The 12,520-nt window shown below is 36.7% G+C and overlaps 1 protein-coding gene across 1 annotated transcript in view; it reads left to right on the top strand.

The window, feature by feature from the left end:
• ODAD2 (outer dynein arm docking complex subunit 2) overlaps positions 1–12,520 on the top strand; it is a gene marked incomplete at both ends in the record, with an annotated part of 90,859 nt that overhangs the window by 53,780 nt on the left and 24,559 nt on the right. Inside the window, 2 exons of the mRNA XM_082327305.1 lie at positions 8,566–8,754; positions 9,341–9,562. Coding sequence (XP_082183431.1) covers positions 8,566–8,754; positions 9,341–9,562 — 411 coding nt within the window. The remainder of the gene's footprint in view (positions 1–8,565; positions 8,755–9,340; positions 9,563–12,520) is intronic.

Below are 12,520 nucleotides of genomic sequence, written 5' to 3'. Positions count from 1 at the left end.
GCTGCCTAGAAATTTAGTGAACCAACTATCATGAGGACTTTGGGCCTCCTATAGATATGTTACCCTAGAGATCCTGAATGGACTGCCATAAATTGCCCATATTGAGCATAACGCGTATCTCCCTCATCAGGCAGCCTCAGGTCCCAAGTTCCATGCAAAGCAGCTGCCTGAGAGCTTGGAGACCATAAGAAGCCAAAAAGCTTAGGAGCTCCTAGAGACCTGGCTTTCCAGCTGTTTGGCAGCCCATCAGGCAAGAAGTCAGGGATTCTGTGAAAACCAGAAGCCAAGCAGCCTGGCAGGCTACTCACCAGCCATCTGGCTGACAAGAGAAAAGATGAAGAGGCACGTTGGTAATTTAGCCTGCCTTTCGGCCTGGTTTCTGTCAAAACTTTTCAAGAAGTCGTTGTGTTCTTATGGAGGATTTTGGTTCCATTCCATTAGCATTTTCTGATGGAATACTGTTCCACTGGAAAATATTTGACCAGCTTTCCTTGTGACTTAGTTTATAATAGCTACACATGCTAGTCAACAGCTTGTCATGTAGCTTCTGTACTTTTAAATTAGACTTGCTAATTGGATTTTAAAAATCTATAGAAAGTTTAAACCCCATCCTCCTCACATTTTTTCTTTTTCATCTCTTCTTTGTTTTTCCTTCTTGTCCATCTCACTTTTTTCCTGTCTTTACTCTCTCGCTTGCCACATGGGACTTCCATAGATTTTAAGGCAAGAAAAGAGCATGGAGATCATTGTGTCTGATTTGCTGCATAATATAAACCAGAAAATTTCAAGCAATCATTTTATCTCACGCAGAAGCTTTTGATTGAACTATAACATATTTTATACTTCATGATGTTGTTCAGATTCTCAGTGATCTGTAATAGTAAGTGGTACAATATGATATGATTGCCTTCTCATATACCACTGTAATTTATGGAAGCATGCCAGAGTTGCAAAGACACAAACAGTAATTGTTATAACAATTTATTAGTCTGTGTTGTCACTGCATTGCTTGTTTACCTAGACTGTCCTCAGAACATTCCAATATTGCTGTCTTGCAACTCTACAATATTAAACTACATATTAGTGATGACTATCTCATAAGCATATTAATAACTGTAAGAAGTTTGCTTAGACACTTATTTGGATTCAATTCAATCCCAAACCAATGGAAACAACATTTAGTTTTTCCAGTTATTCAATGTTATCTGTTTCTCATACTTCCATTATTAAAGTGCTTTTCAAAATAATCTAAAGCAAATCATGACGTTTTCTCTACTGTGGCCTCAAAGGACTTTGATATTAGTAGTTTCACTGCTTCTGTGAAAAAAATTAGAATTTTGGCATTTGCCCAGTGCTGAACTTCAGTGAGAGTTGTGAGGAGGGGGAGGAAGAGTAGGTGTAGTCCGCCAGACTGAAAAGTAGGGAAAACAATAGACAAAAGGACTACTAGAAGTTGCATGAGTGACTATGTAGACCTCTTTTTTTTTTCCCCCACCATCTTTTAGAGAACATGCATTGCATGCTTTCTTAGGCTGTACACTTGGCTAATGGCTTTTGTTTCTTGAAACCATCAATAGCAATATACTTGCCAAGTATTTAACTGTGCAGTGATCAAATCCCTGAAGAGCCAGGAGTAAGGAATTCTGCTCTTCCAAGCTACAAAGTAGCATTTTGCTGCTCTGGCTTTAGCTTCTTCAGTGAGGTGAAGAGGACAGGAAAGTTAATGTTGATTGTCTGCTGTTGTTTTCCCAACACATTGCATTTTCACAGCACAGAAGATTTGTGAGATGTAGTGAAGTAGTCTCATCTTACAAGGTGTTTCTTCATCAGTTCTGATACAGTGCAAGCCTCCACAGCTGTATAGACAGGAATAAAATTAGCCTTTAAATATAAAGTAATTTGATTAATAATACCATTGAGTTCTTTAATAAGAAAAATTAATAGAAACTTTATTATACAAATTTTGTGTTTCCCTTTTTCACTGAACAGCTGTAATATAGAAATTCATCTGTTGCATTTCTTTATTTTGAATTTTAAATTGGGTTGTGCATTAGGATGACAAGTTATTCAGTTGGCAATAGGGGATAGAAATGGACAGCTTCCTTCATTAAAGAAAAGGTAGTTTAAAGATGACTCTTGATAACTAAAGTTTATTTGCACAGCCATACCATCACTTTTTTGGGCAAAAGCAATTCAATTTGACAAATTATCTTTGACACCCTAAGCTTTTTAAGATGTTCTAAGAGTGAAATACTACTTGTTTTTAGTGGAGAAACTTTTGTCTTTCAAGTGGAGTATTTTTAAAGACAAACACAATGTGTTTTTGTAATACAGTGCTTAGCTTTAAATCTTTCAAATAAAGAAACCAGTATTCACTTTGGAAGAAATAAGAAAGGAATTCAGTTACAAAAGAATTCAGTAGTTCATTTACAAGAACTGTATGTCTCAACTTAAGGCTGGTGAACTTTATTTACTTAATGAAAATAACCACAAAAAACATATAATATGATGACAAGAGAACTCAAAAATCTCAAATGTTCTCCTTGTATAAATACTACAAAGATCAAGTGATTTTTCCAAATCTGTCTTTCTGCGAATATCATAATGCTTTCTGCTCCTAATTAAAAAAAATATGTGTAAAGCTGGTCTGTCTCACATTGGCAGAAGCCAATGTAGAAATAAGTGAAAAGGGAAAGTTAACTAAATTTTGTTAATAGTCATGCAGTTCAACAAGATGAAAATATGTGATTAAAGAGTAGTAGGATGAGGCTTCTATTAGCACAGCAGGTAACTTTGCTGGCCTCAGCATCTATGCCAGATAGTTTGTTTTGTTTTTTTTTTTTTACTGCTTGAGATTGCAAACTCCTTCCTTTGAATCCAGTTTTGAAATAGTATTTCTCATACTTTCTGAGGATAAAAACTTTGCTGCCCACTAATTAGAAGATGTGGTCATGTGAAGTAATGAAAAATCCTGTTATCTCTTCCCATGTTCTTCAGCCACTTAAAATGTAGTTTAACAATCTATATTTCTTCACATCTGTCACTTCAGGTTAAATATTACATTAAAAGTTATAATAATGATGAAGATTTAAAATGAAGATATTTCCTGTTAATACAGCAAAATGTCTTGCTTCCCTTCCACCAGTTTTTTTTTAACATTTTTATGGCTTCTGTAAATGTCTTTGTGTTTGGCCTCTTACTGTGTGTTCAGTTCAGTAACTATTATTGTTAAAGCAGAAATACTCAACTTATCATTAACACATACACTCAGATGTATACAATAAAATTACATATTTTATTATTTATCAGTGGGAGTGATTTTATCAATATTCTTATCTGTAAAGGCTGTTTCTTAGGCTTTATTCTTACCATACCATTTTTTTTCTTCTGCCTAGCTCAAACTGAGTAGCCTTGTTAGGACAACTAAGAAGTAAGGTTTTGACACAATAGGTAAGGGGGGGAGTAAATTGTGTAAATTCACTTAACTGTATTCTTCTTTCAAGTTGTTTTTTGTATAGCTGTATCCTAAGATGTTCTCTAAGCTTTCCAAAATACTTGGGAGTTTGTTGAATAACTTCATACGTAACATTAAAGAAAGTAAATGTAGTTTAATGGCTATATTAATAGATTAGAGTTTGCAGTATGTAAATACTGAAGTATAAATGTAGTCTTGGACTGGAAATGGAACGCTTTCCGCTTCAAGTTCAATATCAAAATCACGTTATTACCCAATAGTAAACTACCCAGACTTTGAAACAGGGACATTTACATTTCTACAGTGAAGTTTAAGGACTATGGGTAAATATGAAAGCTTATCACACACTAATAGCTGGAAATGACAAACCCTTTGGGTTAAGTCTCACAAAGAAAGTTGTGTGTCAATTAATTTAGAAGGTGGAATTTAAAGATTGCATTTTTTTCTGTGTGAAACAAAAAGTGCAAAAAAGATTTCCAAAGACATATTATATACGATTTTTCTTCTCTTCTGTTACAAAAATAAGTATACATGAAAATGCCCAAGAGTATTTGGAAACTAAAATCACAGAAATTACTTTAGACTTTATAGTATGAACAGCTATCTGATGATTAGTACAAGTATACTCAAAGAACATAGATTCAAAAGAACTACATCCAGACCTCTGCAATCACAGGCACAACTTCATATAATTTCTTCTTTAAATATCTTTAAAGTATGGCAATTGTATATAATAAATACACATCTCAGTTAAAAAAAAAGTAGAAATTTACTGTACAAAGCGAGTATGTGGTTTTGCTAAATGATACCAAAAAGATCGCATTTGTTTAATTTTTTTTTTGAAAAAAGAAAAAGATCTTGTAAGTAACATAACAGAGTTTAAAGCTCTCATTTCCATCCTTCTTTCTGCTCATTGTTCTTCAAATTTCTTGCGTCTTTACTTTTCTCTTTGTCTTGCACAGACCACCAGACTACACCCACAGTCACATTTGGGAAATTTTCCTGACATGTGGTTTCTGCAGTTTCCCTCTGCTTTTCATCACTGGTAGAAGGTTCTATCCTTGTGTTTAGCTGGTTTCACAGACGATTTTTGAAAGTCTTTCTTTTACTTATTGCTGGATTGTTTATGTATTATTCCATCAGTTTATTTGGACTGTACTCCTTTGCAACATGTGGAAAGTATAAGCTTGTCAGAAGAGAAATTTAACAAGTGGGGTTATAATTACCTGGAAAGAAAGCATGTACAGGTAGTAAAATATAAAATGTACATATTGGTTCATTTAGATGGGATACAGATTATCTTGTCTCTTCATGAAACATCTTTCAAGAGCATGAATAATAATACGCAGATATCTGAACCACGCGGAAAAGTAGAATCATTTTCATGTATAGCAGGGACTCTTTCAAATCTTAGACACTTTACTGTAGAGTTCACCTGTTGAACAGAAGCCTTTCTCATTTGTCGAGCCGATATTTAGGCATAAGGTAACGCACACTTCTGTAGTAAGTTTCAAGGAATTGAAGTAAATGTAAAATACCTAATTTTCTTTCCTTCTCCTCTGCTCATTTATCTGTCTAGTCCTCTAATACGTATAGGTAAGAAATTTCTGTGTAGAAAGCTTTCTCTGTAACCATTATCTACAGCCTTTGATCAAATTTTAAAATTTCAAGACAGACGTGAAAACTGATATCGAGAAATATTGTTTTTATTCAGGTGATTGTCTGTAGATACATTTACATTGCAGTATGTACACACTAGCAATGATAAACTTTTATGCTAGCATATCCATGGGAAACAGGCTGTAACCCACCTCCCTTTACATGCAGCTCGCATGGTAACAGAAGTGGCAGAGCACTGCCCTTCCTTCTCTATTTCTCTCAGCTGCTTTTCTGAGTCACAAACCTTTATTGTCCTTCTTCTGCATAAACATTTAGATCCTCTTCTAATTTCTGTGAGGACCCCTGCTACTTGTTCACTGTTTTTTTGGGACTTCAGCATGAAGTTTGCTCTTGGATACCACCCTTTTTCCACATGCTGTGGCTTCTGGTTTTGACCCTCACACTCTATGGCTTTAACCTCTCCCTTTCAGTCTCAAGAATTGCACTGCCTGTGGTGGAAAATATTTCATTCCTGATGGGCCTACCCACTGCTTTTGCTTTCTGTGAGAAGGAAACATCACAGCTAAGGGTTCTGTTAGGCATTTGGACCCAGAACTAAAAAAGATGAACTGCAGCATCTTCTGGAATTTTTATTTACCAAGTCCATGAGCAATTTGATGGGTTTGCTCAGCACAGCTAACACAATACAATTGGACCCTACTCTGTTCATAAATCAGCCCCCAAAAAGAAATAAATGTATTCAAAACCATTCTTTGTCTCAGGGTCACTCCCTAGCCCTAGGAAGGTTCATATTATCCATGTTTGCACTTTCATGAAGTCCTAAGACCTTTTAGTCCAAAAGGGTTTCACGAGAGTGTCTGGTAGTTTTTATTCAAAATTCTCCTATTGGCCAGTTGAAGGAAGCAAATGAAGAAATTCCACAGGCAGACCTTTGTTTCCGTCTTGGCACATTTACCATCACTGAGGTGCATAGGCTAAAATTTCTTCTACAAAGTTACTGCTGACCCTTTGGCCAGTTGCTTTTACTCTCTTTCCAGTGTAGTAACAGTCTGACACCAGGCCATCCAATGCCACCTGCAGATGTACCACCACGATGTCACCAAGAATCTCCTCTGACCTATTTTCAGTTCCTATTTTCAGTACCCGTTGTGAAGGGTATGATTTGGACACTAATGGCATACTTTTAGTAAATAGTTCCATAAAAATTAGATGACCGTCAAAAAACACCTGAAGTTCTTGCCCATAGTGGTTTCTGACCTGTATCTATTTCGTAATCAATGGTTCATTTGCTTTTCTTAAGTCCTATGTTTCTACAGAAATCCTTAAGTTAGCCATAATTAAGTCGTTTGCTAGTTTCTGTGTTCATTGAACAAAGAACTTTAAGACAACTACTCATCTTTCCAGATCCACATCTGAAAGGTTGAAAATCTAACAAAAAATGTTGGGCTGGATTATGGGCCCATTCAAGTAGAAATGGTGATTTCTCCAGATTACATTGCAATACTTCAGATCCTCAGGTTAGGCACTTGAAGTTCCATCCACCCCTTTGCTAATTATTATGTTTACAATGAAGTTTCTGAAAATGCTGCTGCATTTTGCAGTGTTGTCTTTCAGGCTCTGTATAACTAGGCATCCTGAGAACCCCTTCTAGATGGTTGTTGGCAAAATGTTGCTTAGTTACCCACAGATGGAATAAACATGTGAAAAATCATTCAAATAAATAGATGGTTTTCTATTCTGGCATTGTTTCTGTCCACGAGGAAACTGAAAAGAGATTGTCTAAAATAATGTAATCTGACATGGTGGAGCATCCTACCAAACAAAGAGATACATTTCTTTTCAGGCATCTCAGTTTAACAGATTGCAATGAATCTTGGTGTACGGCATTGGTCAGTGACTATGTAACTTAATCAGTTAAGAATTTGTGCTTAAACAAAACTTAGATTTATACCGTGTGCTTTTAAGGGTACATGAAGTACTGTATGCTGCATGTCACTTTATCAGGTACTGTCAGTTCCTCTTTGCTTGAGACAACCAAATGAATTCCATACCCGTTAGTTCAGTCTCACAGCACCAAAACTGCTGTTTTTCTCTGTTTTACACATTGACATGTAAACATGTGCTTGGTAATTTGAGTTGGCTAACAAACACAGGAGTGTGAGAACAGCCAATGCGGTGTCAGACCAAAGGTTCACTGAGACAGTATTCCGTTTCTCCTAGTAGCCTGCAAGGGACGCCTAAGGAAATAGTAGAACAACAGGGCAAACTTGTGGCCATGGTTCCCCTCCCCAGAATGCTCTCCCACCTTCAAGAAATCTGTGGCTCAGCAACTTTCTAAATCAGAGGGAATACTTCTATACTGAATAACTCTTAATGGCATATTTCTGTACTGAATAACACTTTTTTTCCTGTGAATTTGTCTAGTTAATCTCTAACATGTAAACTTCTAATAGCCACTGCAGTCCTGCTCCAAGGACTTCAACATCTTAACTATGCTTTGTTTGAAAATAACTTTGTTTCATTCCGAACAGGCCACCTGCAAATTTCACCTGATGCTCTCAGGTCTTCTAGAAGAGAGATCCCTCTGTGCCCTTTCCATTCTACTCAAGATTCTATACACCTCTATCATACCACTCCTCATTTTTCTCTTTTATTGCCTTGAGTGTCCTAGTTGGTTAGTCATTCCTTCTACAGAGCAGTTCCCTACCTTTGGTTATTCTTTTCATCTTTCTCTAAACCTTTTCTAATTTTACTGTAACTTTTTCAAGACAGAAAAGATGGACCAGATCTGCATACTGTATTCAAGATCAAGGCACACGGTTTAGTTTTCTGTTTCTTTTCTAAGAGCATACTTGGACATTTTTCTGGAGTTGTGTTTGTGTCCTTTAGCCACACTTTACATTGATTGTTCATACTCGGAGGTGCACCATGGTTCTCCCACAGTTGCTGTCAGGACTTCTGTAACTCCCCTCTTAAGTATTCCTGAATCCTCATTTGCATTGATACAAGAAAATAATATTACCACTCCTTTGTCTTAGCTGTCAGACTTAATGTAGGAAATAGAAGACACTATGAGAGCCTAAACAGGGGTGTCTATTGCTGTTTTAGATGCCCTAAGGTATGTGAGGCACCCACCTGGCAAATACGATACAGCAGATAAGGGAGACTTGCACCCTTCTGGAGTGACAGCTTGAGGCCATAACGAATACCCTGTGGTATCTAAAATGACACTAGATACCTTTATTTAGGCATTGAATTTCTGCCTAGATGGTGGTATGTAAAACAGTCTAACTCTCATATGTCAATCAAGAGAGCTCTGAGTTCCAAATTAGCCATATTTCTTGGTGAAGGCAACACAGCAATAGCTGCAGTTTTGAATAATTATGTCATGCCAATCTCTTTTTTTTAACATTTGCATATAAATACAGATTGAATATTTAAAAATAATGTTTCTTTTGATTCTCATTTAGGATGCTGGGGAAATGGTTCGATCCTTTGTTGGTGGCTTGGAACTGATAGTCAATTTGCTAAAATCAAAGAATAAAGAAGTTTTAGCAAGTGTATGTGCAGCCATTACAAATATAGCTAAAGATGAAGAAAATTTAGCTGTTATAACAGATCATGGAGTTGTCCCTCTGTTGTCCAAACTAGCAAACACAGTAAGTAACTTCTAAACATAGTATTTATACTAAGTATCTGAGTTTCTTATGTCACACTCAATTATACCCCATTAAAGGTTATGACAAGAGTGGTAGATTTTGCAGCAGCTACAAGGAAGAATTGTAGAATCCTTCCTCTATGAGATGTGTATTGGACATGAAAACACTCTGTGGCTGGTACTGAAATTGCTTTGGAAGATGAGCTTCATTTTAATAGTTACTGTTGCTGAATATTGCTTTTGAGATGCAGCTGCCGTATGAAAAAAGCACAAAGGATCGAGAGAGCAATAAATCTGAACCATGCAGAGAATCTCAATGATGGGACTATATGTTACATTTTAATGCTAATCTTATCTAATTTCCAGTCAGTCTAAAAGCACCTTTGAAATAATATAAAAATTCACAGCACTTCCTACAAAGCAAATAGGGACTACTAGCTCCATGCCTTACAGCTCTCTCCAGTTTTTAATTGTACTGCAGTTATATTGGGGTGCCTTAAAGATGTTTGAGAATACAATTCTGCTTTCCTATAAAATTTTTATTGTATTATCTTGTCTTTAATTTATTATGTTTTTACCTTCTTCAGAACAATGACAAATTAAGACGTCACTTAGCAGAGGCCATTTCCCACTGTTGCCTGTGGGGGAGCAATAGAGTTACCTTTGGAGAGACCAAGGCTGTAGCTCCTTTAGTACGTTACTTGAAGTCAAATGATCCATCAGTTCATAGAGCTACAGCTCAGGCTTTATATCAACTTTCAGAGGATCCCAACAACTGTATCACTATGCATGAAAATGGAGTGGTGAAGGTGAGGTAGAAGGTTTTTCTTATTTGGAGTTCAAATTATTGAAGGGTTTGGCATGGTCAAAAGAAGAGATCTTTAATTTGAAATAGTTCTTGAATACTGCTGTATACCTCAAATTTTCTGAACTTTATCCTAAAAATGTTTGGTTAAGTAGTGAATTGGGGAACAGTATTTCAGTCCTAAAGATATTACAGCTAGGTGGTTGTTAGGAGTGGAAATGTGATGTGGACATTCACCTCTAGAGTACTTGACTTGACTCTGACTTGGGCTGGTAGTGGCATCTCATCAGCATTTTGTCATTCTCAAGTGACTTTTGCAAAAGAAGTTGGGTTATCTTAATGGATAGTTGCCTAGTATGGCAGAAAATCACATAGGAACTGAGTGTAACTGGATTTGGGAACAAAGTAAGATAGAATGATACAAAGGCTTAGTTTACATGGAGCTGTTTCAGTGAATTCTGTATTTACTTATAAAAATTGTTATTTTAGGAGTTAAATATGAGCGTGTTCTGTGAAGACCTTACTCTAGAAAGAGTTTTTCTCTCAAAAAGATTTTTCTAGCGAAGTTTTATCTCACTAGTTGAAGCCAGTAGAGTTATTATTATTATTGGCACAGGAGAGGTAAGGATTATGGCCTTAAAGATGGAGATTGTAGGAGCTCTCAATTTTCATAAATTTCCTGAAAGATTCCCTATTTGCAGACTTTTTACTTCCATGTTCAGGTAAATGTATTGAAAGTAAGAGTTGACTTATGATGTAGTGTTATTATTAATGTTGAATTCATGCCTGCAGTAATGATTGTGCACTTTACTGTCAGCAATTTCAATTCTGGCACAGTCCTGCATCATAATACATGTATCTATAGTTGGCTATATCTGTAGTTGAATTAAAAAGATGCACTGGTCAAAAATGTTTAAAGGCTCAGTTTAAATGCCAGTACTTGAACTGACTGAGATCTAAGCTGCCCTTTCAGTGCTGGAAAGTAACATTTTCCCATCACAATTGCATTATACTGGCTATGCAGAACAGGGGAATATATACTGTACCACAGCTCAATTTGAAACTAGTGTGTGATGGATGACTTTTTAATGTTGCTTATCTTTCAGTTCAACTGACACAACCCATTTTCTTCCCTCCTGTCATCTGTTGTTTTCATTCATTTTATTATGTAAGTTTTAGGTTTTATAAGTTGTAGCACACTGAACATACTGTATAAAACCGATTCTGATGATATACTTTTGTAATAATTCCATCTCGGTCTAGGTTCATCTTTTTTTTTCAGTCCTAGTTAAAATATTTAGACTAATTAAAAACATTTATTTGCACTTGCAGATAGATAGGGATGTACAGAAAAATATCACAGGTGTTTAATTTCTTTATTATTCACAATATTCTGGAATGACTATAATATGTTAAGGGAGAAAAAAGGGAACTGTTAAAAGGAAGAATGAAACTACAAAGTAAAGGAACTTGAGTTATGCTTGTTGCATCTAAACTTTTTGTCCAGGGTGCACTTCTCTTCTGGTGTACAAGAAACTTGTTTTTTTGTAATGCAGTGGATGAGTGTTTGAATACGGGTTTGTATGTGCGTCCATCACAGAACCGAAGTGGAAGTGCCTCTCATCTCATAACTGATAGGTGGCCTGGACATATGAGAGGCTATATGACCAATTCTCATCACGTGTGCCAGCACACGCCTGTATTTGTATCATATAAGCAAATGTGCATTAGTAATATGACAGGAAGCAGCTGCATTTGGTCCCTGTTGAGACTAACAGCCAGTGTAGCAGTTCTGCTGAAAATGACCCGGAGAGTAGGTTCAGCAATCTGAACATGAGTCAATAAGGTGCCCTGGGAATGACGAAGGCTAACAGGATCCTGGGCTGTCTTAGCGGGAGCATCGCCAGTAGGTCAGGGCTGGTGACTTAGCACTTATTAAGTCACATCAGGAGGACTGTGTTCAGTTTGGGCTCTAAGTCCAGTGGAGGGCCACAAAGATGGTTGGGGAGAGAAGCACATGACTTGTGAGGGAACTGAGCTTGTCCAGCTTTGAGAAAGAAGGCCTTTGGGCAGCGGTGCCTAATAGCAGCCTGCCAGTATCTAAGAGAAATTTATTGAGGTGACAAAGGCAGACTCTTTACTGAAGTGCATGGTAGGATGACAAGAGACAATGGTCATAAATTGAATCTGATAGGTTCCATCTGGATATAAGGAAAAAATTCTACTGTGACAGTAATGAAGCACTGGAACAGTTCCCCAGAGAGGCTGTGGAATCTCCATCCAAGGGAATTTAGACCTGGCTTGACAAAGCCATGAGCAACCTGGTCTGAATTCAGTGACCCTGCTTTGACTAGGAAGTTGGACTAGATGACCTCCTGAGATACCTTCCAACCCAAATGATTCTGTGATTCAGATCATCTGATTTCTGTCAGATGGAAAATAATGAAAATAAGAGGAAGTATGGAAAATAATGATTCATCTTTGCAAACCACTTCTTCACCATCTTTTGATAATTAAGCAATATTCTTCAGCTTCTCAATGGACTTTATTGAGCCATACCTATGGCATATTCAATTAGGGAAAACAGCCATGGTTGTGATCATGAGCTTTACCATTCAGTATCCAGAAACAGTCACCCTGTCTCATGTGGCAGAAACCTTCTTCACTATACTTAATCAGATAGGTATCTCAAAAGAAATACTGTCAGAGGAATAGATTTAATCACTCTGTTGTTTAGATACTTAGGGAGATGTGTAAGATAAATTGTCTGAATGCCACTCTGTATCATTCAGAAATGAAATATTCATTCCATGAACAGAAGATTCACTTGAATTTTAGGTCAGGGCTACAAATGTATGGGACTAGGAGATGCAGTGCTATCCCACATACCTTGAAGTATTTCAACATTCCATGAGGTTTGACTAAGTCTCCTCTGTAGTTCACAAGATCTCAGTTTTTTGGG

This window comes from Platalea leucorodia (assembly GCF_965183815.1).
Source record: "Platalea leucorodia genome assembly, chromosome: 1".
In the NCBI taxonomy this organism is placed as follows: domain Eukaryota; kingdom Metazoa; phylum Chordata; class Aves; order Pelecaniformes; family Threskiornithidae; genus Platalea; species Platalea leucorodia.
This window is presented reverse-complemented; position numbering and strand designations above follow the sequence as displayed.